The 21826-nt window shown below is 43.4% G+C and overlaps 1 protein-coding gene across 1 annotated transcript in view; it reads right to left on the reverse strand.

Annotated features, from left to right (window-relative positions):
- Positions 1 to 21826, reverse strand: part of LIX1 (limb and CNS expressed 1) — a 58103-nt gene that overhangs the window by 26252 nt on the left and 10025 nt on the right. The window contains exon 2 of the mRNA XM_084833786.1: positions 10346 to 10509. Within this exon, the coding sequence (XP_084689912.1) occupies positions 10346 to 10509 (164 nt within the window). The remainder of the gene's footprint in view (positions 1 to 10345; positions 10510 to 21826) is intronic.

Here is a 21826-nt window from a genome sequence, read left to right on the forward strand (position 1 = left end):
TATTGATCTGTGCTTAATCTTCAGTCTGTTGGAAGAGCTTCCACGGATTACAGGCAAAAACATAAACAGGTAGACAGTATTAAAGATAAAACCAAATATGTAAATATTTCATGACAAAATGACACCAGTTCAGGGCAATGCAATAAAATGCACGTCAAAATGGCCTATTGCACTACTGCTACTCTTCCTAGACATGTTCATATGTTTCAAACACGCAGGGGTTCAATAAATTCTAAGAACATTTCTTTTTGCTTGAGCAGCCTTAACCTTGTATCATAACATGTGAATCAAACTAGCTAGGGCACGTTTCTATTCCTCTAGCTGTAATATGAACTCCTGACTATTCTATCCAGGTTTCCCTTAACTCATCTAAATAAGGAGCCCAACTTTCTCTTAGGAATGTATTTACCAAGATCAAATTCTACTAAAATATGAAACAGATCCTATTAAACTTACAGTTGGTGGCAACTCAGATATAGCACAAACTCTGGATCACATTTTCCTATCAATAAATTAGATAACTGCAAATGCCAATTTGATTTTGAAGCAACATCATACTGACTACCCAATTCTTTAGTCATGAGACCCACCCCAGTATACTGATGCCAGCATTAACTCAGTAAGTCGAAACAAATGATTCCTCTCAGTTCACAAATCAGTGTTTCCCATATTTAGGAAAAGTTAATGTATATACATGGATAAAAATTCAGCATTTCAGCACACTCTCACCATACCTCCTTAGCTTGTTACTGCAATCCATAAGTCCTGAGGCCCACTTGTAAATTCAGAGGGCGTTGCCACTGAAACCAATAATGGAAAATTCACATTGCATTCACTCTGATGTATGAATCTCTACTGAACTGACTTTATGGCTAACAGTTGTTCTCAGGAACTATTATTCTTGCTGCTTGATAAAGGTTTTAAAGATTGTTTTAAATATTGCTGATTTTGTCTGCTGAGATGGCCATTCTTCCAATGCTACCAGGCTTCACTATGAAAAAACTGGTTTTCAGTCATCATAATTTCCTAGCCCCTGCATCTTTTCTTCTGAAACTTTGCAAGCTTCTCGCCTGGAGCCACCTCTATGATGTAACCCATTTTCATACAAATTGCCCCCAAAGCATGGGATAGAGAGAGAAAGAGAAGCAAATTACTCACTCCCACCCCAAATTTGAGGACTGTCCTTCTGAAATGTTGCCGTTTCCTTACTTAGGGACACCTCTAGGCTGTCTGTCATTTTCAGAAGAATGATCCAGAAGAAAGATAGTGGGATAAATTTGTTCTTCTTTCGATTCCCTCAAAATGTAAATGCTGCTCTTGCACAATGATCCATGCACCAATTCATCTGAAACTTGGCAGACTTGATCCCCTAAGGGGGGCAACTAACCCTGCAAATTTCATCCAATTATGCCAAGGAATATTTTTCATCATCATCATCATCATCAACAACACCTTTCTGAGGCCAACCAAAGCAGTTTACAAAACTTTTAAAGTTATTGGCAGTTCCTTTTTTATCCCCCCCCCCCCCAAATATAACGGTGTGCAGCACAAACAACCTACACCTATTTTTCTGAAATTTGGCAGTTGCAATTTCCTCCTAAGGATATAACTATGCCTGGAAAATTATTCATGTCTGACAAAGAGAAAAATTATAGCCATTTTTTTTAATTATTTCTTGTGATAATCAGTTGGAAGCACAAAGACTCAGATATTTCAGTCTTGACTTGGGTTTGGTAATTGAGTCAAAGTGGGTGGCCTCTAAATTGGCCTGAGCAGAATTGGGCCATTTTCTGGAGGGCCAAATCAGGTTCCGAGTTCAATCTTGTGGTCAGTGGAGACCTATAATGATTGGGTAGCACTGGGAACCACCTGCCTAGAAGCAGCCTAATAGAACCAATGATTAAAATACTTTCTGTTGAACAGAACTGAATGATGATGTTTTTGGTTTAGGTTAGCCTTCTTGTGATTTGCTAAGAGGAAAGATCTTATGAATAGCTCATGGATGACTGAAAGGACAATAAAAACTCTTTTTTGGGGGGGTGTCCTTTTTCCAAAACAGGGTGAATTTTGCTGGCACTCTGAATTTGTTATACTTGATTATCACAAAGTCCAACATATTGGGAATTTCTCTTGTAGAAGACCAAAAGCACAAGGAAACAATATCTAGACTGAGTTGAAAGCAGAGGTTTCTTTGACATCTGCAAAGAAACAGGTGCCTGCAAACTCTGACAAAATGTAGGAACCTTCACCTTTCTGATAATATTGGTTGAGTTTTGGTTAAGTCTTTTTTTTTTTTAAACCCACAAATGCTAAAAAACAATTTGAAAGGTAATTTTTTTACATTCATTTGTTCTTAATTAAAGATGTATTAAACCTATTCATTATATTTAAATAAATACTTGGTCAGTGACATTCCTATTGGTAAAAAGCAAAAACATCTGCTAGAGTTATGAGTGGGTTGACATCAGAGTTCAGCAAAAGGGGAGCCAGAAAGTTATCAGATAGGCCTCAAGTTGCCCTCCTTTACAGTAGATGGAAAGTAAAGTTCTGTTTGCATGGTTGGCTCTATATGCTAGGTCCTGATATAACTGGCATCAGGAATATACTTGAATTATACGGATGTGTAGATATCTTGAGCCACATTTCATGGGTGTTAAGTAAATATGTAGGCAAAGCTATTGCATTAATCCCAGACAAAAAACTCAGCTACTGTTCAAATGTATCTCAGAAATCCTTCAAACTGATGCCCAGTCTAAGATGACTCATTACCCAGCATTGATATTTAGGGCTCCTTCACACTAAGCTTTTTTCCTGTGATTGAGATTGCTCCTTCATGGAAGTTTGTGGGCTCTTTACACGCCACCGCAATCATTCAAGGCATCTCCTGCACTAAATGCCCTTTGTTCCATTTTTAAAAGATAATGAGCTATCAAATTACTCCATTGTGTTCTGCTTCAGTTTCCTCCATGAAAAGAGTAAAAGCAGCAAGAAGAGGAGCGAGCTCAATGAAAGATAATGGAAGACTCAGATACTGGGAGAGGGAGGGGGAAGGGGTGGGGGGAAAGGAAGCACGTGAAAAAGGGAGTCATTGTGATCCTGCATTTAAAATGGAAGCCGAAAGCCCTGTTTTAAATGCAGGATTTTAGGCTAGTGTAGGGATGCCCTTAGTGAGAAAAATGGCTTAACTTAATGGGCTAGCTTAACTACAGTATAAGAACCCAATATCTCACCCATCTTAAAAGCATATAAGAATCTACTTGAGAGCACTGGTGCTGCCTTACTCCTCTAACATAAATACTAAAAAACACAGTGTCCTGATTTGCATGATTGCACATGAGCTGTTTTGGGGTTGTGGATGGTTTGTTAACCACAGCAACAACCCTCCCGGTGCCGGGTTTGGACATCATGATAAGCTGTGGCGACTACCCACCATAGCTTAAATATTTACAATGGCCTTCGGCACACACTGCAACCCATCATAGCTTAAATAAGCCATGGTGGGCTGCAGCGATGTGCAAAATTGCCCAGTGGAAGCAAGTAAGTTTAAGGCTGCAATCCTACAGTCCATCAGGTGGCCTTCAACTCGTTGTAGGATATTGTCGAAGTATGCTCCAGCAGTAGCCTGCACTTACACCCACAGAGGAGCTCCTGGAATGTCAGCAGGAAGTTCCACCATCTATATACTGGCAGTGGTGTTTCACTGGTGGGGGGAAGTCTGGGAGTGTGTTGCAGTGAACTGGGGGAGGCCCTAAATCCTCAGGATCCAAAGCCTCTTTGTTGTCCTGACACACCCTTCACAAGAAGAGAACAACAACTATGCCAGCCCTGGAGCTGGCATAGTGATTTTTCCTCCCACCTGTGTAAATGGAGGGATTTTTTTTTCTCCTTCACCCAACAGCCACCCGTGACACCCGCCCCCAGCCTTTCTGGAGGGTCAGGGCCCCCTTCTGAACGATGTGGGATAAGGTTGCTGAGGGAGGGGAGAATGGCCACCTGCACCTCTGAAAAGCCCTCACCCTATTTTGGGCAATTCCCCTTTCCCCAGAAATCCCCATGCCCATCCCACAATGTTTCGTGGGAGCTCCAGTGAAACTTTAGAGGGAGGTAGAGGTGGCTGCAGGGAGGAGGAGATGGGGAACTTTCCCTCCCTAATTTCCCTAATTTAGAAACTCATTTTAGGATCCAAGTCACAATGTTTACCAGAATTTTATTGATGGGAAGCATGTCTCTTTATCAGCTAAAGAATTGGCAGCCATTCCCTTGTTATCTCTATTAAACCTTTCCAGTGGTATTTCCCCATTCTTTGGAAACTGCTCTTTGCAATTAGACCCGTCTGCTCCCTCTTAATGTTTTTCCTAAGGGGATCGACATACAGAAGTCTTTCAGGGCTCTGTCTAAAGAGGAGATAGAATAAACCTCATGTAACTTGTCCAATATCCTCTCAAGACACCTACCACAAGTAGGGCTAAGTTGGTGTTGAAGCTCAAGTATTGATAACTGAGGCTAAACGTAATGGATGCTCCATGTACACTAACAGCATTAAGAGTGCATCATCAACTCATTTTCAATGCACAAGGGAGACATTTGATTATGTGACAAGACTAATAGGAATGAGTGTTGATGCATTTGCAAGTGTTGGCAAAGCAGAGTGAAATATTATATAGCAATGATGGCATATAAGGTAGTAACATAATTTTATAGAACATGTCCGGCAAATTCACCACAGAGCTTTCCTACCATTTATTTTTCTCAAATAATATTTCAAGAAGGGAGGTATAGAAAATGGACTAATATTGGCTGCCTAGTATCATTACAAGCATTTCCAAGTATCTGGTAAGTTCTATCCAGTTTGAATCAAGGTTTCTTAATACAATGTATAAAAAGCCTAGGATTAATAAATAGGGAAAACTGTGAGGGACACACTTTTTGAAGATGGAGATAGCTTGTTAAGAGTTGTCTGCTCTGCAGAAAAATGACATTTTCACAGAAACATAGTATCCTTATTATAGTCTGAAATATAATGTCATTCTGACTTTGGAAGTAGACAGTATGGAATTATGTAATATTTGAACAGATAGTGCCTTCATAGGGCCTGGCAAAACAAATTGTTTTGCCAGGATGCAAATGAACCAATGGGAAGGAGGCAAGCCAGTAGAGTGACAGACATTTTAAAATACTGATGCACAATTGCCAGTGTTCCCACTAGAACTGTTGGGAATATTGCAACCTCATCGGCAAGTTATTGGAAGGGGGCAGTGTTGCAGCTAGTTAATGGGAATTTTGACCAGAGCTAACCCCAAGATCTTGGTCGCCGACTGTGTGTTTTCCTGTGATTTCTTCCATTTGCTCCCCCGCCCCACCCCCTGTCTCTCTTTCTGACCTCCTCCATTGCTGGCAGCATGTGCATTTGCTCTCTTGCTCCTGCCAATGTAATAGAACACCAAAAAGGACTGAACATGCTCTTTTGAAACTCTACACTGTGCTTGCATTGCATATGTAAGAATATTTGTGAGTAAATATTTGTGAGTAAAACTGTTTTCTTCCCTAAAGAAGAGCATGGTCTCCTTTGCTGTGCTAAGATAGCCTGTGTGCATGTGGGATGGGCAAACGCTCATCCTATTTTGCCTCCCCCCGCCCTCTGATAATTGCCTTTCTAACAGGAGGCACCATTCATTACTAAATAATTCCATCAAGAACAGGGATGGGGAACCTCTGAATTCAATTCTGGAGAAGCTCTTGGGGCCACATTCCAGTGGTGAGTGGGGCTGAAGGCAAAAGCGTGGGGCTAGAGGCCAAAAGGGTGGAGCCAAAAATATATTTTAAAAAATACCATCATACTGTAGCTTAAAGCTTTTACTGCCAGTAAGTAAGCCTTAGGAGAGGCATTGCAGCCTTTTAGAATGGGCGGGGAGGAGGGGAACAGCACAAAAGCTAAGAAACAATCAAACCTTCACTGGTTGGGGGAAAGGGGATGAGGCCAGGGGAAGGACGTGTGGCCATCTGAGGCCTGGGAACCCAGGAGGGCTGGATTTGGTCCCTGGGCCTCAAGTTCCCCACCCCTGCAATAGAACATGGTAGTTCAGGTTAAAGACACTTGAGGATTTTTCTTTTTAAGTGTTGGAAGGTGTTTGAGGCAGTCATCACTACCCATAGTGTGCATGCATTGGTTTTGCACCACTGCCACATCTGTTAACAGGGTTTTCAGGTTTCAGAAACAATACAAAAAACCTCCAAAGCTGTTTGCCAGAGGTAAACATGGATGAGTGTATGCCATGAACAGCGGTCCCTTTTTTAAACTGCCTTCAATTCTCAGGGAAAAAAGTGGCTGCAGCCTTAGGGCTTCTTCACACGGAGCTTTCATCCTGCTATTGAGAGTGCTCACTCAGGAAAATTTGCGGGCCCTTTAGATGATGCCGTGAACCTCCAGGGCATCTCCTGAACTAAATGACCTTTATTCCATTTTTAAATAGATCAGAGATAATGAGCTATCAAATTACCCCGCTTGTGTTCTGCTTGAGTTCCTTCCATGAAAAAGGAAAAGCTGCAAGAAGAGGAGCAAAACCAATGAAACGTATGGAACACACAGAGAAGGGGGAGAAAGAGGGGCAAAGGGGAGGGAGAAAAGGAAACGAGTATAAAGGGAGTCCATTGTGATCTTGCATTTAAAATGGAAGCGCAAAGTCCCATTTTAAATGCGAGATTTTCGGCTGGTGTGGAGATGCTCTTAGTCTAGTTGCAAGATCTCACACTCAAGACTAGGTATGGCACATATTCCACACATATTCAGCAGGGTCCTCTGGCCATCTGTGTAACATTTTCAGGGGGCTAAGGGGCTGCTGTGGGAAGGATGGGGCAGGGACATCAGCTTTCCCCAGCCCAGTTGCCTGTGCCTAAATTTGGATCCAAGCCCTTAAATGTAGCAGCCTTTCATCACATTCACTTACAGTACAATCCTATGCATGTTTACTCAGATGTAAGTCCCATTGTGGCCAGTGAAGCTTAGTCCCTAGCAAGTGCAAGTAGGATTGTAGCCCTAGAGGTTTTTCTAACATGTAAAAGCCCATTGGTATATGCTGTATACAGATGTATCTTAAGCTAAAACAGTATCAGTTTCTCTGGAGTTCTAGCGGCCACAGGAAATTAGCAATATAAATCAATTTCTAGAAATATCACTTTACAGTACAGGGAGACACTTTTAAAAATCTGAGGGTTGCTTATGATAAGAACATAAAAAGATAAAAGAGTCTTGCTGGATCAGCCCAAAGTCACTAGCTTCTAGGACATCAGCTGTTTTTAACAGTAGCCAATCAGATGCTGTTACGAAGCATGCAAGTAGGTATGAAGGTTGTTTGATCCCTGTATTTGATACTGGCTGGGTTCACACAACACAGTAACCCACACTCAATGGTTGAGTGTGGGTTGTTATTGAACTGTGAGTTAGCGTGTTGTCTGAACCCAGGACATTTCCCACAGGGTGGCTTGTTAGCCATGCAGTGTGGCTTGTTAACCACCCTGAACAACCCAACAAGAAACCATGGGCTCTCAAGGTGGCTTGCTTGAGAAAATGTCCTGGGTTTGGACAACATACTAACCCATGATTCAACAACAACCCACATTCAACCACTGAGTTACATGTTGCATGAACCCAGCCTCTGTCTCTGAATATAGCTGTTGCTGGATCTATGAATATGTCTACAATAATTCTTTTTAAAGAGCCATCTCAGTGAATGGCCACCACCATACGTTGATACTGGGTTTGAGAGGCATAAGCCTCTCATGGACAGGAGGGCTCCTTCCATCTGCAGGAGGCTTCTGATTCAGTGGGGGAATCCCACTGGCAGAAAGGGGGAGGCAATCTTTGTCAATTCCCCCCTTGCACCCCAAAAATCTGCTCTGGAGGGTTAGGGGACTTTCTAGAACAGTGGGGGAGGTGGAGCTGGAGGCTGCAGATGGAGGAGGAATCAGTGAAGGTAACTCAGGGCTGCTCCTACTGGTGGAATAAAAGCTGGGTCCAACCCATTATTTACTGCAGTTTATTAAAATGTATTTGGATGTAACTTGAAGCCACCATGGAAGGATTTGTGTCCTGAAAGGCAGGATATAATAACAATAACAATAATAATAAAATATTATTTGTATTTCTGTAGTGCCCCATAGCCAAAGCTCTCTGGGCAGTTTAAAGAAGTTAAAACATTAAAATACAATATACAGAGTGTAAAAGCCATTTACATAAAAGTACACAGACAATATACACAAACAACATATAACTAAAATCAACTTTGAACAGTCAGTCATAACTAAAGACATATCCAGGATGGATTAAAACTCATTGTGTGCTGCCAAACGCCTGGGAAAAGAGATAGGCGGCCTGTGGCAAACTGGTTTTGTGGGATCGGTTCCAGCTTCTTCCTCCTGATGAAGTGGACAAGGTGCTTTCATCTGTAAGGCCGACCACCTGCTTACTGGATCCTTGCCCATCTTGGCTCATTATGGGCTGCAGAGAGAGACTGGGTGAGGGGATCAGGGCAGTGGTGAACGCCTCCCTTGAGGAGGGAGTGATGCCATCAGCCCTCAAGGAGGCAGTGATAAGACCGCTGTTAAAGAAGCCCTCCTTGGATCCTCAAGTTCTGAACAACTTTTGCCCAGTCTCAAATCTGCCATTTTTGGGCAAGGTGATTGAGCGGGTGGTGGCAATGCAGTTGAAGGCAAACTTGGAAGAAACCGATTATCTAGACCCATTTCAGTCGGGCTTCTGGCTTTGGCATGGGACAGAAACGGCCTTGGTCACCTTGTTAGATGATATGAGGAGGGCTCTGGATAGGGGTGAATGCTCCTTCCTTGTTCTCCTCGACCTCTCAGCGGGTTTTGATACTGTTGACCACGGTATCCTCCTGGACCACCTGGAGGGGTTGGGCATTGGAGACACTGTATTGCTGTGTTTCCGGTCCTTCCTCTCTGGCAGGTACCAGAGGGTAGCACTGGGAGAGGAGGTTTCGGACCCGTGGCCACTCACTTGTGGGGTGCCACAGGGTTCCATCCTCTTCCCCGATGCTATTTAACATCTATGTGAAGCCGCTGGGGGCTATCATCAGGAGGTTTGGGGTGCGGTGTCATCAATATGCGGATGACACGCAGCTCTACCTCTCGTTCAAATCTTCACCAAGGTTGGCCGTAGAATCCATGTCCAAATGACTGGAGATGGTGAGTGGCTGAATGGGGAGGAATAAGCTGAAGCTGAACCCTGACAAGACCAAGGTACTTTTGGTGGGAGAAAAGAGGAGGCTGGGGGATGTTGACCTGGTGTTGAATGGGGTACGGCTGCCCTTGAAAGACCAAGTCCGCAGCCTGGGGGTCATTTTGGACTCCCAGTTGTCCATGGAGGCTCAGGTGTCAGCTGTGAGCCGGACAGCGCTGTATCAACTCCATCTGATACGGCGGCTGCGCCCCTTCCTTCCCGACCATCTTCTTCCATTGGTAGTACATGCCCTGGTCTCCTCTAGTTTAGACTATTGCAATGCGCTCTACGTGGGGTTACCCTTGAAGATGGTTCGGAAGCTGCAGCTGGTACAGAACGCGGCGGCTCGCCTGATTAAAGGCAGCTGCCGGCGAGATCACATCACTCCAGTGCTGAAGGAGTTGCACTGGTTACCAGTTGTTTTCCGGGCCAAATTCAAGGTGTTGGTTTTGACCTTTAAAACCCTATATGGTTCCGGCCCAGCCTATCTTAAGGAGCGCCTCCAGCAACACCAGACAGGCCGCTTAACAAGATCAGCCTCGGATGGCCTTCTCTCTGTCCCATCAGCCAGGACAGCTAGACTGGTGGGGACGAGGGAGAGGGCCTTTTCTGTGGTGGCCCCCACTCTGTGGAACTCCCTTCCATAGGGAACTCTGCCATGCCCCCTCTTTAATGAGCTTCCATCGTGCATTAAAAACGTGGTTGTTCAGTCAGGCATTTGGGGTGGGTTAGGGTATTTTAGAAAAACGTTTTTATTGTAGAATTTTATTGTTTTAAACTGTTTTATTATACGCTGTACATCGCCCAGAGTGGCTGGGTGACCAGCCAGATGGCGATTAATAAATTTAATAATAAATAATAAATATAGGTCTTAATCTGGTGCCAAAAAGATAATAACAATTTTAATAAGTAAATATATATGAGCTGATGTATGTGTTACGTGAAGATATGCCTCCTTTTGTCTGTCTGAACGGATTCCCTGTCAACGTCATTGGGTGACCCAAAGTTCTTGTGTTATGAGGGATGGACAGTTGTGATGAACAGCATTGCAGGTTGAACTTAGTGCAATATACCTCCATTTTCATTAAATGCTCCCACATATATTCTTACCTGAAAGTTACCAAAGCAGCTTCCTCCAGGCAGGGTGACATAACTCACAAATGGAGGCCCAGGACTGTTGAGCGACTCATATACCACGGTGCCTTCACTTGAAAACACACCTTTCTGTTTCTGTTTGCTCTCCCAGAATTCCTGAAGCATTGCCACAACGTTCACTACCAAAACATTTTTAAAAATGACAATATATTAGTCACAATCCATGGCTTGCAATAGAATCTGTTTGCTATACGGATAAACCCAAGCCACAGAGATAAGCATGTGGATGAAGCTGCACCTCTGCATTAAAATCATGATTGCTTTGGGTTGTTTCCGGTGTCAGTTCAACTTAGGGTGCAATCCTATGCATGTTTAGACAGAGAAAAGGCCTACAACTCCCAGCATTCTTCAGCCAGCATGGCTGGCTGGGGAATGCTGGGAATTGTAGGCCTTTTCTCTGTCTAAACATGCATAGGATTGCGCCCTTAGAGTAGACCCACTGAAATGGATGGGACTTATATTAGACTAACATTAGATACAACCCATTGGAACCCTTTATGTTACAACTTGATTCTGATTTATAATACTTAGGGTCAGAGGTTTTTTGAGGAAACAGAGGTAAGATGTGTGGATACAGTTGTTTTTCCATGCCTGAAATCTTGAGGGTTTAATCCGCAAACTGACTAGGTTAGAATGTTTTAGCTCAGCTTAGCACACAGGCACGTATTGCCCCCTTAAGTACCACCAAGGCTCCGGACTCTGCCTGCCCTCTCTTGCCCTAGAATAGAAGAAATCCTGCTGCTGGTCTGTGTGTAGAGCTCAGGCCCAGTATACAACCTTGTTAAATAATCCTGTTAAAAATCACATGGTTACAACCGCATGAAGGGGAGAGCAGGGCCACGCTTGCTTGCCCCATCGTGCCGTTGCGTTTCCTGCTGGCACTGCCCCAGTGCTATCCATGCACTGAGGGAATGTCTGCAATGGGACGGCTTTCCCAATGTGCATATGCTTTCCCCATGATCTGGAACTCTGCACAATCAGGGTTCCAGATCACAGGGTGGGCTTTACCATTGCAGGCATGTCCCCAATGTGAGGATGGTGAGAAATAAGGCTGTGTTATATCCCACCAACTTTCTGGCAGGAAAACCCTGGAATTTGAGGAGATCTCGAAGGAAGAGGAGCCTGTCGCTTGGCCTAGTGCTTGTGATCATCAGGGGGAGTCAAAGGATGCTGATAGCACTCCTAAGACCACCACCAGAAGCAGTGTCCCACTCGAGGCCACTTGGCATTGGAAGAACTGAAGCACCTGGGCTGGTCCCATGCCCCTGCTCCAGGCCCACCAAGGTCACCCCCAGGAACAAAGGCAGCAGCGTGTCCAGACAGAAACCCACAGCCAGAGGTGCAGTGCCTGTCTGGCACGCTATCAAATATACATGAGTCTTACTCATGAGAAGGAAGCATGCTTTGGATCAGGGCCCTAATGACAAGCCAGGAAGGCTGTGTGGCAATAACATTCCCCATAAAGCTGCTCAGTTGGAGCCTAGCCCTTGCTGAAGCAACATCTCTCTTACTGGAGTCTCTGCTGGATAGCTCTCCTGCTAAACTTCCTAATCCTGGAACCACAAGACTGTTCCTGGTAAGGCAGGAATTGACCTTCACAGCAGGAACAGGACAGACTGGTAGGAGACATGACAAGAGGTACATCCCCGCTTTCCCAATCACACAGTTGCTAATCAAGTGAGGGGGAAAACAACTGAATAGGGCTTTAGTTACCAACACGTATGTGGAGCCTGTTGAACCTGAAGTCAAGGTTCAACAGACAATGTACAATGTATCATACGTCAGTGTGGTACAATTCTTCTGACCGCTTGGCAGGTTGATGCAGAGTACCAAAATATGCTCAGGTCCAAAATATGCTCAGGTTCTGAGAGTTTGCCCTACTAGGGTAGTTTGGTCATCTATATGGGCTGAGCCATACAAATGCTACTAGAGTTTAAGTTATTTATCTTTCATAGCATAGCATGATGTTACTAGAGTTGATGTTATTTATCTTTTATATAATCCCTTTCCTCAGTCACAGAGGACTGTAGCCAGTTGGATTTCTATAGAAATGAGACAAGCATTTCTACTAATGTTGTGACCTGTTGTGAAGGAAAGCCCGCAGATATTTAAGATTTTGTAGATTTACATTACTATAAAGATTTCAAAAATAATTTAGAATATGTATTTATTTTATATCCCACTATATCTCGTGGGCACAGTGCAGCCTATAGCTGCTTACTTCTTAATGCTTCTGTCCCCAAGGGATTCACAATCTATGGAAATTAGATTAGAGAGGCCAAAGAAATAAAAAATGACACTGAAAATATATCATATATTTAAAAACAAAACAAAATCTGTAATACCCAAGTCATACCATAATCAACCAGTACAAAAGGCAGTGTATTTGTTTGTTTATTATATTTCTATACCACCCAATAGCCAAAACTCAAAGTGGTTCCCAAAACAAGACTTAAAGCCATAAAATACAATAGCATAATATAATAACATTAAAAAGATTAAAACAGAATAAAACTAGAGTAAAAAACCACAGCAAAAGCCAGCAGCAATGCAAGGATCTTAAGACACACTAACACATTTTTTTTTTCAGTTGAAAGATTAAAAAGCCTGGGTAAAATTTAAAAACAAAGCAACCCCACCCCCTCTTCATCTGGTGCTGAAAAGACCACAATGTAGGTGCCAAGCGAGCATCTTTGGGTTGTTTTGGAGGCAGCCACTTGTGAAAGGCCTATTTGTTAAAGAAGTGCTGAAGATTGGAGTTGGCTGAGCTGGAAGCAGAGCTTGGTTGCAGTGTGGTGGCAGACTGACTGATTGACTGTATTTCTATACTGCCTTTCTGGGACCAGCCAAAGTGGTTTACCAAAAGTTCAGAACATAAAACCCACGATCAAATAAAAACATAGTACAGCCTCCCCAACCTGGTGCCCTCCACATATTTTTGACCTCAGTTACCATGGCCCCTTAGCACTGACTAAGTTAGCTGGGACTGATGGGAATTGTAGTCCAAAACATCTGGAGGGCACCCACTTGGACAAAGCTTACATAATAAGAGAACCAGTGTGGTGTAGTGGTTAGAGTGATGGGCTGGGACTTGGGAGACTTGGGTTCTAGTCCCCACATGGCCATGAAGCTCACGGGGTGACTTTGGGCCAGTCACTGACTCTCAGCCCAACCTACCTCACAGGGTTGGTCCTGTGAGGATAAAATGGAGAGGAGGAGGAGGACCACGTAAGCCACTTTGGGTTCCTCGCAAGAGGAAAAAAGGCAGGATATAAATGAAATAATAAATAAGTACATAAGTACATAAAATAGTAAAACATTAAAACCATCAAAACCTGTAACAATAATTTAAAAAGCTGGAACCGATGGCATCGTTTGCATAGGAGAAGTAGATGGATCGTCACTCTGGGGCACTGAAATATTCTTCCTTCTCAGCAGCAGCAGCACCAACTGCCAATGGTGACCATTGGAAAAGATGCTGTAGATTTGAATGGGTGGGGTAGGGAGCAGAACTCAGTTCCAGATAGGATGATGATGGTGTTTCTGGAGATCTATTCAATATACATAGAATGCACAGCAGTTCTCCTTGTGGTTTATCAGCTGGGGTTTTGGATAAGTTAATCTCATTTGTTTAAGATCCATATAAAATGGCAGCAAATATGATAGCTTGCCTCTGGTAAATGGCTGATGTGATACAAGAGAGCAATCTGTGAGGGAGAATGTACCGTGCCAAACCGCTGGTGGAGAATTAGGTTCCCAACTGTTGTTGAAAGTCAATAAATCTAATGTCCTTATTCCCTTTCTCAGAAGGGGCACAATATGAGTTAATTATTTCATGTCTTCTATCCAAAGTAGTGATTGCCACTCTAGAAATTCAAGTTTTATAGCCCAGCTATACTGAAAAGCTGCATTATATGAGAATCACAGAATGTTAATTTTGGGCTGTTCTCTCATTCAGTGACTTCTGTGGATGATCTAAGTGGAACACGTAATGACGCTGTAAAATAATATGAATAATAAAACCTGGATTGAACTACCTTTCAGAAGGGCATGGAGCCCCTTTCCCTCAATTAAACCAAAACTAAAATAGAAAGCAGATGGTTATCTCAATCTGGGATGGTAATATTAAGCTTTGACACAAACTGAACAAAGGTGAAAACCCAAGCCACAAAAAATGAATGTTTTTCTAAATTAAAATTGTATTTCTCCCCTGAGACAAGCAGAATTTATTAACTGCTTATTTAATGTGCTCTGCTACTTTCTGTTGATCTCTGAAAGTCATCGGAGCAGTCTAATAGATAGAAGTATGATTGGTAACCTGTTTTTACAGTTACCTAAGGCAGCCATCCCCTTATTGTCTGTGTTTTTCAGCTCTGACGTATGATAATACTAAAACTTTAAGTCAAGGTAGCCTGACTTATGCTGCAATCTTATACCCACTTACCTGGGAGTAGGTCCCTTTGAGGTCAATTAGACTTATTTCTGAGTAGACATCTATAGGACTGTACTGTTAAAAAATTGCACGGGATCCAAAACTCCCATACCAGGAGATCTGGCCTCTTAAAACACCGCTGTACCCGCTTTCACATGCATCTTTCCCTAATATGAGTGTACGCACGCACATGCACACAGAGGTCTCGTAACAATTCCATTTAAAAGCCATTAAGGGAAAGCTGATATTTAGGGTTTTTTTTTTTTTTTAAATCATGTTATACATCAACTGTCTAACCTCTGAGTTTGACAGGAATTGTGATAATGATATCAAGTTAATATTGAAAAGTTTATGTTCAGGTTATCAAAGGGTGTGAGCCCAAACTAAAAAATGGGGGAAGGAATAGGAACCATGGACAAAGAAAACAATAAGGGCCAAGGCATAGAGCCAGCCCTATCATTAGGCAGAGTGAGGCACCTCAGGCAGCAGATGCTGGGGGCTGGGGAGCAGCATCAAAGATAGGTTGTGTGCCATCTCGCCTGCCTGCTGTCCCATTGCCAGTGTTAAAGTCTACTTGGTTTCTGTGCCTCGGAGGGGGCACCATCTTCTCCTTCACCTCAGGCAGCAAAATGTCTTGGACCAGGCCTACCAGGGCATGCCTAGACTGTGTGGGTCTGTTTCTAGACTCCACGGGGCAGTAGATGTAGTAGCACCTGATGAAAAAGAGACACTGGCAGAGAAATACAGCTTGAGGAATAGGCCTCAGGCTGTATTTCACTCAGCCAGGAATGAGAGCAAGGAGGGATCTTCACAACAACAGAATCAGAAGCGTGTTGGAGTATTACCTGGGTTTTCGTGGAATTGGCTTTGGTCCATCAGGGAAACACCAAGCAAGATAAACCAAGTATAGCATACCTTTAAAATATGGTTTTCAGCGTTTGAAAGGAACATACTTCTGGGTGGGGTGGAGGGAGTAGAGCTGAATGTCATCAAACTGGCAGGGGCTGCTCAACCAATGAGAGAGGCTTGTTTCCTGCCCCTGTCTAGGCTTCCTGCTGCTACTACATTATGAATACAGAGCAACTAATTTTTCCCGTGTGTGAAGCTTTTCCTGAAGAAACCAAAATCCCCAGTTCTCCAATGCAGCGTATGAAGACTCCTGAGAGACCCTCATCCCAATTTCACTGCATCCCAGCAATCTGCTGCAGAGTTATTGCCCCCACCTCATTTTCTCCATGTGTACACTTTTGCTTATTGCTTCCAACTCCCTTTCCAATCTCCTTTTCTCCTTCTCCCTGCTCACAATGAGAAGCTGCCATAAACCTGAAAGATCGTTACTGCGATAAAGCAGAGAAGGAACTTTACATAACATCAGAGAAATTACAGAACATCAAAGAAACACAACATCACAATAGCGATTTAAAAGAGCAACAGAGAAGCGAAAGAGCGCTTTAGGGTGAGTTACTGAAGTTAGCCTTTAACTCTTTCACCGGAGGGGGGCGAGATTTATTTCTTACTTCTGAGTAAACATGCACAGAATGGGGGATATGTTAAAGATTAAAAGCAGGCTGCCTAAGGTGACTGAGTGTCCCCACTATTGCAGTAATGTGAGTAGGTGCAATCCTATGCACATACTGCTGTACTCCTGGGGATTTTCTCAATGGGAATGGGAAAAACTACTTCCATTGGGGAAACAAGAGGCATCCCACCCCCTTGGCCACATCACTGCCAGGTCACAGAGGTATGCCCAGGATTTAATGTGTGTGTCTGTGGGGGGGACATGGCACACTGTGGTCAAACTGCCAGGGGGCCACTTTCAGTAAAAAAAAAAGTCAGAGTAAAAGGAGTTTCAGAAATGCGGCTTTTCAAGAGGGGAGCGATTGGTTGGCAGCAGATTGGTCATGACGTCATCTGTTGCGAAGGAATTTAGACTGCTCTACTTTCGCACTAAATCACTCATGAAGACAGCCCCCAAGTCAAGACCATATCACAAAGGATCACATAGGTCAGATGAGTAGTAAACAGTATTCTTCGAGTAACAGCAACCACAGAAGTCTCTTGGGGTGCAATCCTATGCATGTTTAGACAGAAGAAAATCCTACAACTCCCAGCATTGCCCCAACTAGCATGGCTGGCTGGGGCATGCTGGGAGTTGTAGGACTTTTTTCCTGTCTAAACATGCATAGGATTGCACCTTATTCTGTGCCAGTTAGGTAAGACAACTAGTTCTACCCTACCCATCTAGCCAAGTACTGTCTGCTGTTAACTGGCAACAGTTCTTCAAGGTGTCAAGCAGACGTCTTTCACATCCCTTGCCACCTGAACCTTACAAAAATGGAGATGGCAGGGGTTTAATGTGGGATGTGCCAGCATGCAAATAATATGCTTTAGCACTGAGTTATGGTCCTTCCCTGAACTCAGGTCTGATTCATACATTTCCTAGGGCAGATGTTCTCAAACTGTGGTCCACAGACCACTGGTGGTCTGTGCACTCCATTCAAGGAAATGTTGCAGAGCAGTTGAGACGATCTGTAGTTAGCCTGGCACTTGATTTTTTTCTTCTGACAATGGAGATTGAGACCATTTTGACCAGGGCCAGATTATGAAACAGGCAAACAAAGCTCTGGCCTTACTGCTCTTAAGTCCAAAAACAGAAGTGCAGTGGGGCTGTTCACTTCACACGCTAACCCACACTCAGTGGTTCAGTGCAGGTTGTTGCTGAACTGTGGGTTAGCGCGCCATGTGAACCCAGGACATTTTGTAGGGTGGCTTGTTAACCACCCTGAACAACCCAACAACAAACCATGGGTTGTCAAGGTGACTTGTTTGAGCAAAATAAGCCACACTGCATGGTTAACAAGCCACCCTGTGGAAAACATCCTGGATTCAGACAACACACTAACCCATGGTTCAACAAACAACCCATGGTTCAACAACAACCCACACTCAACCACTGAGTGTGGGTTAGTGTATTGTGTGAAACCAGTCAATAGCTGGGTTCACACAACACTCCAAGCCTTGATGGATAAATTCCGGAAGTGACCCACAAAGAGTTAGTGTGTAATGGGTGGAGGGGTTCCCTACCCAGAATGGTTTAATTACCCACCCCCATAACCCACGCTCTGCAGTAGGGGTAAAGGGCCCCGCAGTAGCTTACCATGTCATGTGAGGAGTACACAAGGGTAATGGGGATCGAGCAGAGAGGCAAGAGCCTAGAACAGCCGGAAATGCTGCTGCTGCTCTGCTCCACTCGGCAGATCTCTATGGCTGAGATCGCTTAACAACAGCTGGCATGGCTGCTACAGCTGTTGGGATGCATGGCTGCTGGGCCAGGAGGACTCCAGACGGGGCGAGCCTCAGGGAGTGTAGGTAAACTGTGCTGCCTGGCATGGTTGCACAGTCATGTGTGTGTGGAGGGAGGCCCACTGTTTACCCACCCTCTCCACAGCATGGCTCTCGTCCGAACGCACCCACTGACTGGGTTCACATAACACGATAACCTGTACTCAGTGGTTGAGTGTGAGTTGTCACTGAACCATGGGTTATGTTGTCTGAACCCAGCTGCATGAATAAACCATGGCTTGTTAACCACGAACAACCCACAGTTCACAACCCAACAGCAAACCATGGGTCTTTAGGGTGGTTTGTTCAAGAAAAATAAGCCACCTTGTGGAAAACATGCTGGGTTCAGACAACACAATAACCCACAGTTCAACAGCAACCCACAGTGCAACGACAACCCATACTCAACCACTGAGTGTGGGTTAACATGTTGTGTGAACCCAATGAATGTTGAACCTGACTTGAGGCTAAAGCTGACAATCATTACACCTAACTTCACACAATTTTGCTCACAAAAACAGGCACATCCATCGTATTAGAAAGGCAAGTCTACAGTCATTACAACCTGTGGAGCAGCTAGGTAATTTTAGGCCCTGGATGTAATGGAAGTGTGCCACCCCCACCCCCGGCTTTAGATGGCCATGCTGATTGCTGAATTACTTCAGTTGTGAAGCACACAACTGACATTTCTCTTCCCCATCCCACTCTCTCCAAGTACCATTCCATGCTCTAAAACTGCTTCTATATTTCTGATATGTTAGAACAATAACAACAACAACCCTGTGATTTTTTTTAAAAACATCTCTTGGGCATGTGCACTTTTGCCTCTTAAACTCACTTAAATTCTAGCACCAGTTATTCATGACTGCAGGAATAAAATGGAGCTTGGTTCTGCTGCCTCATCATTTCCCTCTCTCTGGGTGGTCATTTGGGGGTCCTGGACTTTGTCCCCAAGGTCCAGCTTATTTAAATATGAGTTATGTATGTGTTTTGATTTGTAGAACAAAACATTTATTAAGTGGCCTGTCAAGAAGACTCCCAGCCATTTTCAGGTGGCCCACAAAATAAAAGACATGAAAATGTGGGCTATGATAACAGTCAAAACATCTGGTCCCCCGACAGAGGTGCTGCACTGGTACAGAAGAAACCATATGATCTGAGCAACCTATGTGATGGACTCCTGCATATATTACCATTGTGGAGTGGAGTCTCCATCCATTTAGCTAGCAATTACTTGGAAGCTACCTGTCCTGTCCTGTGGTGTTCTCCCTATACCAAGCTGTCCATACCTCAGTCACACATCAGTTTGCTAACACACATCTTATTGCAATAAATGGGTCTCACCACTGTAATTTTAAGGAGATATGCAGACGGGGAAAATAAATTATAGATTACAGACACCATATTAGGATTGTCCAAAAGCTTTGGAAAGTGAGCTTTCCAAACTGATTTTTATCTATGCTCCATTTTTGTCGATCGTTCACATGTTTTGTCAGTCTGACCTCAAGAGTTTGAGCGGTTTGAAGTATAATCATTTTTATTCTGACTTGACCATTTTGCACGAGTCATTTCAAAGCTAAGTCAGCACTTTGACAGCCTTAAAAAAAACCCTTGTTGTTTGGTTAGATTCCCTCACCCACTGCATTTTGAGAAACAGACTCTTTAAAACACAAAACACACACAGCACAGATTATTGACTACTATCTTGGCTAGACAAAAGGCCACACAAATTTAAGGGGAAAGCTATTATTTCCCTATAATCTTCTTGACAGCTATTTTACATCATAAAGGATCTTTTTCTGAATATAAAAAAACCAAGACACAGGCAAGTTTATTTGGAAGGCTTGTTTTTAAGTCTGTTTTTTTTTAAAGATTCTTTTCAGCACTAGCTATGCATTCTCTTTGCAGCATTAAGTCCAATTGTTATCAGTGAGGCTTACTTCCAGGTCAGTGGGTACATGATTACAGCCTCAGGCAACAATCCTATATTCAATGACCTGGAAGTAAGTCCCATGGAAATCAATGAGACTTACTTTTGAGTAGACATGTATAGGATTTTGCTGTCAGTCTTACAGATGCTAAGAAAAGATTAAATCTAAACCCATTTGGTGAAAGCCACAATAAAAATAAGTGATTAATAAATTTAGGTACTCTAGTTTATCTGGCTTGTGAAAAGTGATAATTCTGAAACTGACTGCCTCCCTCAGCCCTTCACGCATAGATCCCAAAGGACACCTGCACTCACCGTACCCAGACTTACACAACCCACAAACTACAAATCTTATTTTAGTAATGCTGCCTTAGTTCCAGGTTCTAATCTCCTTGTTGCCCAGAAACAGACAGTATGCAAAGTATGGAAGGGACCCAGTTTGTGTGGTCTTCTCTCAGCCTACGTTGGCCATTTCATATGTTCTGTAGAGTAAACCTGTCCACTTCGAAATCAGCCAATCCTGTATTCCCTGACTGGTATACCTGAATGATACACATTTGCTCTATTCACACTTTATATTTTTAGCAGGGATGTAGCGATTGTGTAAAATCTCTTCCGTCTGTGTTTTGCAGATTGTCAGGTACCTTTTGTTCCATTTTCTGCCCATCGATGGAATTGTTTTTTTTTAATTTATGGATTTGCGCAAATTCACACATGTGAAAACATGCAAATTCCCCCCAAATTGCATTTTCATGCTTTAGCCGGGGGGGGGGGGGAATGCACATTTTCCGCCATTTTTTATTTTGTGTATTTTTCTATGACAAAATTTGCGCAACATTCAGGAAAGATAGAAAACTGGTCCGGAAGTCCACGGAATCCACCTGACAGGGGAAAAGCTGGTCCACTGTGGAATCCACGGGTTGGATTCATGAAAATTCAAACTCATTGGGTTCCATTGCGGGTATCTCTGACATCCCTAATGTTTAGGTAACTTACAGTACATTAGTCAACTAACTTCAGTCCCACTGAGATCAATGGGTCTACTTATGACTAGGTCTGGATCCAAGCCATAAACTTTTATCCCATGACATTTTTGCCCCAGTGATGCTGAAGACACATATTTATTTACAGTAATCTGGGGGGGGAAACCATCTCCTTTGTTGACATGTCAGATGCCTATAAGCTAAGCAAGCTGAATGGGAAATAATTTTTCTTATGCAGTTTTGTGGATGTGATCTCAGGAATGCAGAAGAGCATGGAGGAGCGCTGATAGAACTTGACTGAACTAGACTTCACCAGAATTCTGCTTAAAAAAACCCTTGCTATGTCTCAGCTCTGGAACATGCAAAACGCACATTGAGAAGAGAGTGCAACTGAGCGTGTGCAGTTTGCCTTTGCTTCACTACTGAATAACTACAGCCAGTTTCCACAAAACTTAGATGAGGGGCAGGGATTCTAGGCCAGGTGGTATGAATTCCAGGTAGGCTTGAGCCCTGTAGCTTTCTTTTTGTTTTTGCTTTTTAAATGGAACATTGAGGACTAGTGAGGTGACATTGATGATAAAAATGAAGGCCATAGCTAGTAATAATCTATTTTGTGTTAAGCTAATGTATTCAATATAATTTTGACTCTAGTTCTATGCATGGGAAGTCTGTTCAAATCCATTCATCGAATTCAATATGGTTCACTTCTGTGCAGTCTTGTGTAGGATTTCTTGGCCTAACCAGGTCAT

The sequence above is a fragment of the Heloderma suspectum genome, chromosome 2, assembly GCF_057233095.1.
Source record: "Heloderma suspectum isolate Gila_16-S chromosome 2, 16-S_ref, whole genome shotgun sequence".
Classification (NCBI taxonomy): Eukaryota; Metazoa; Chordata; class Lepidosauria; order Squamata; family Helodermatidae; genus Heloderma; species Heloderma suspectum.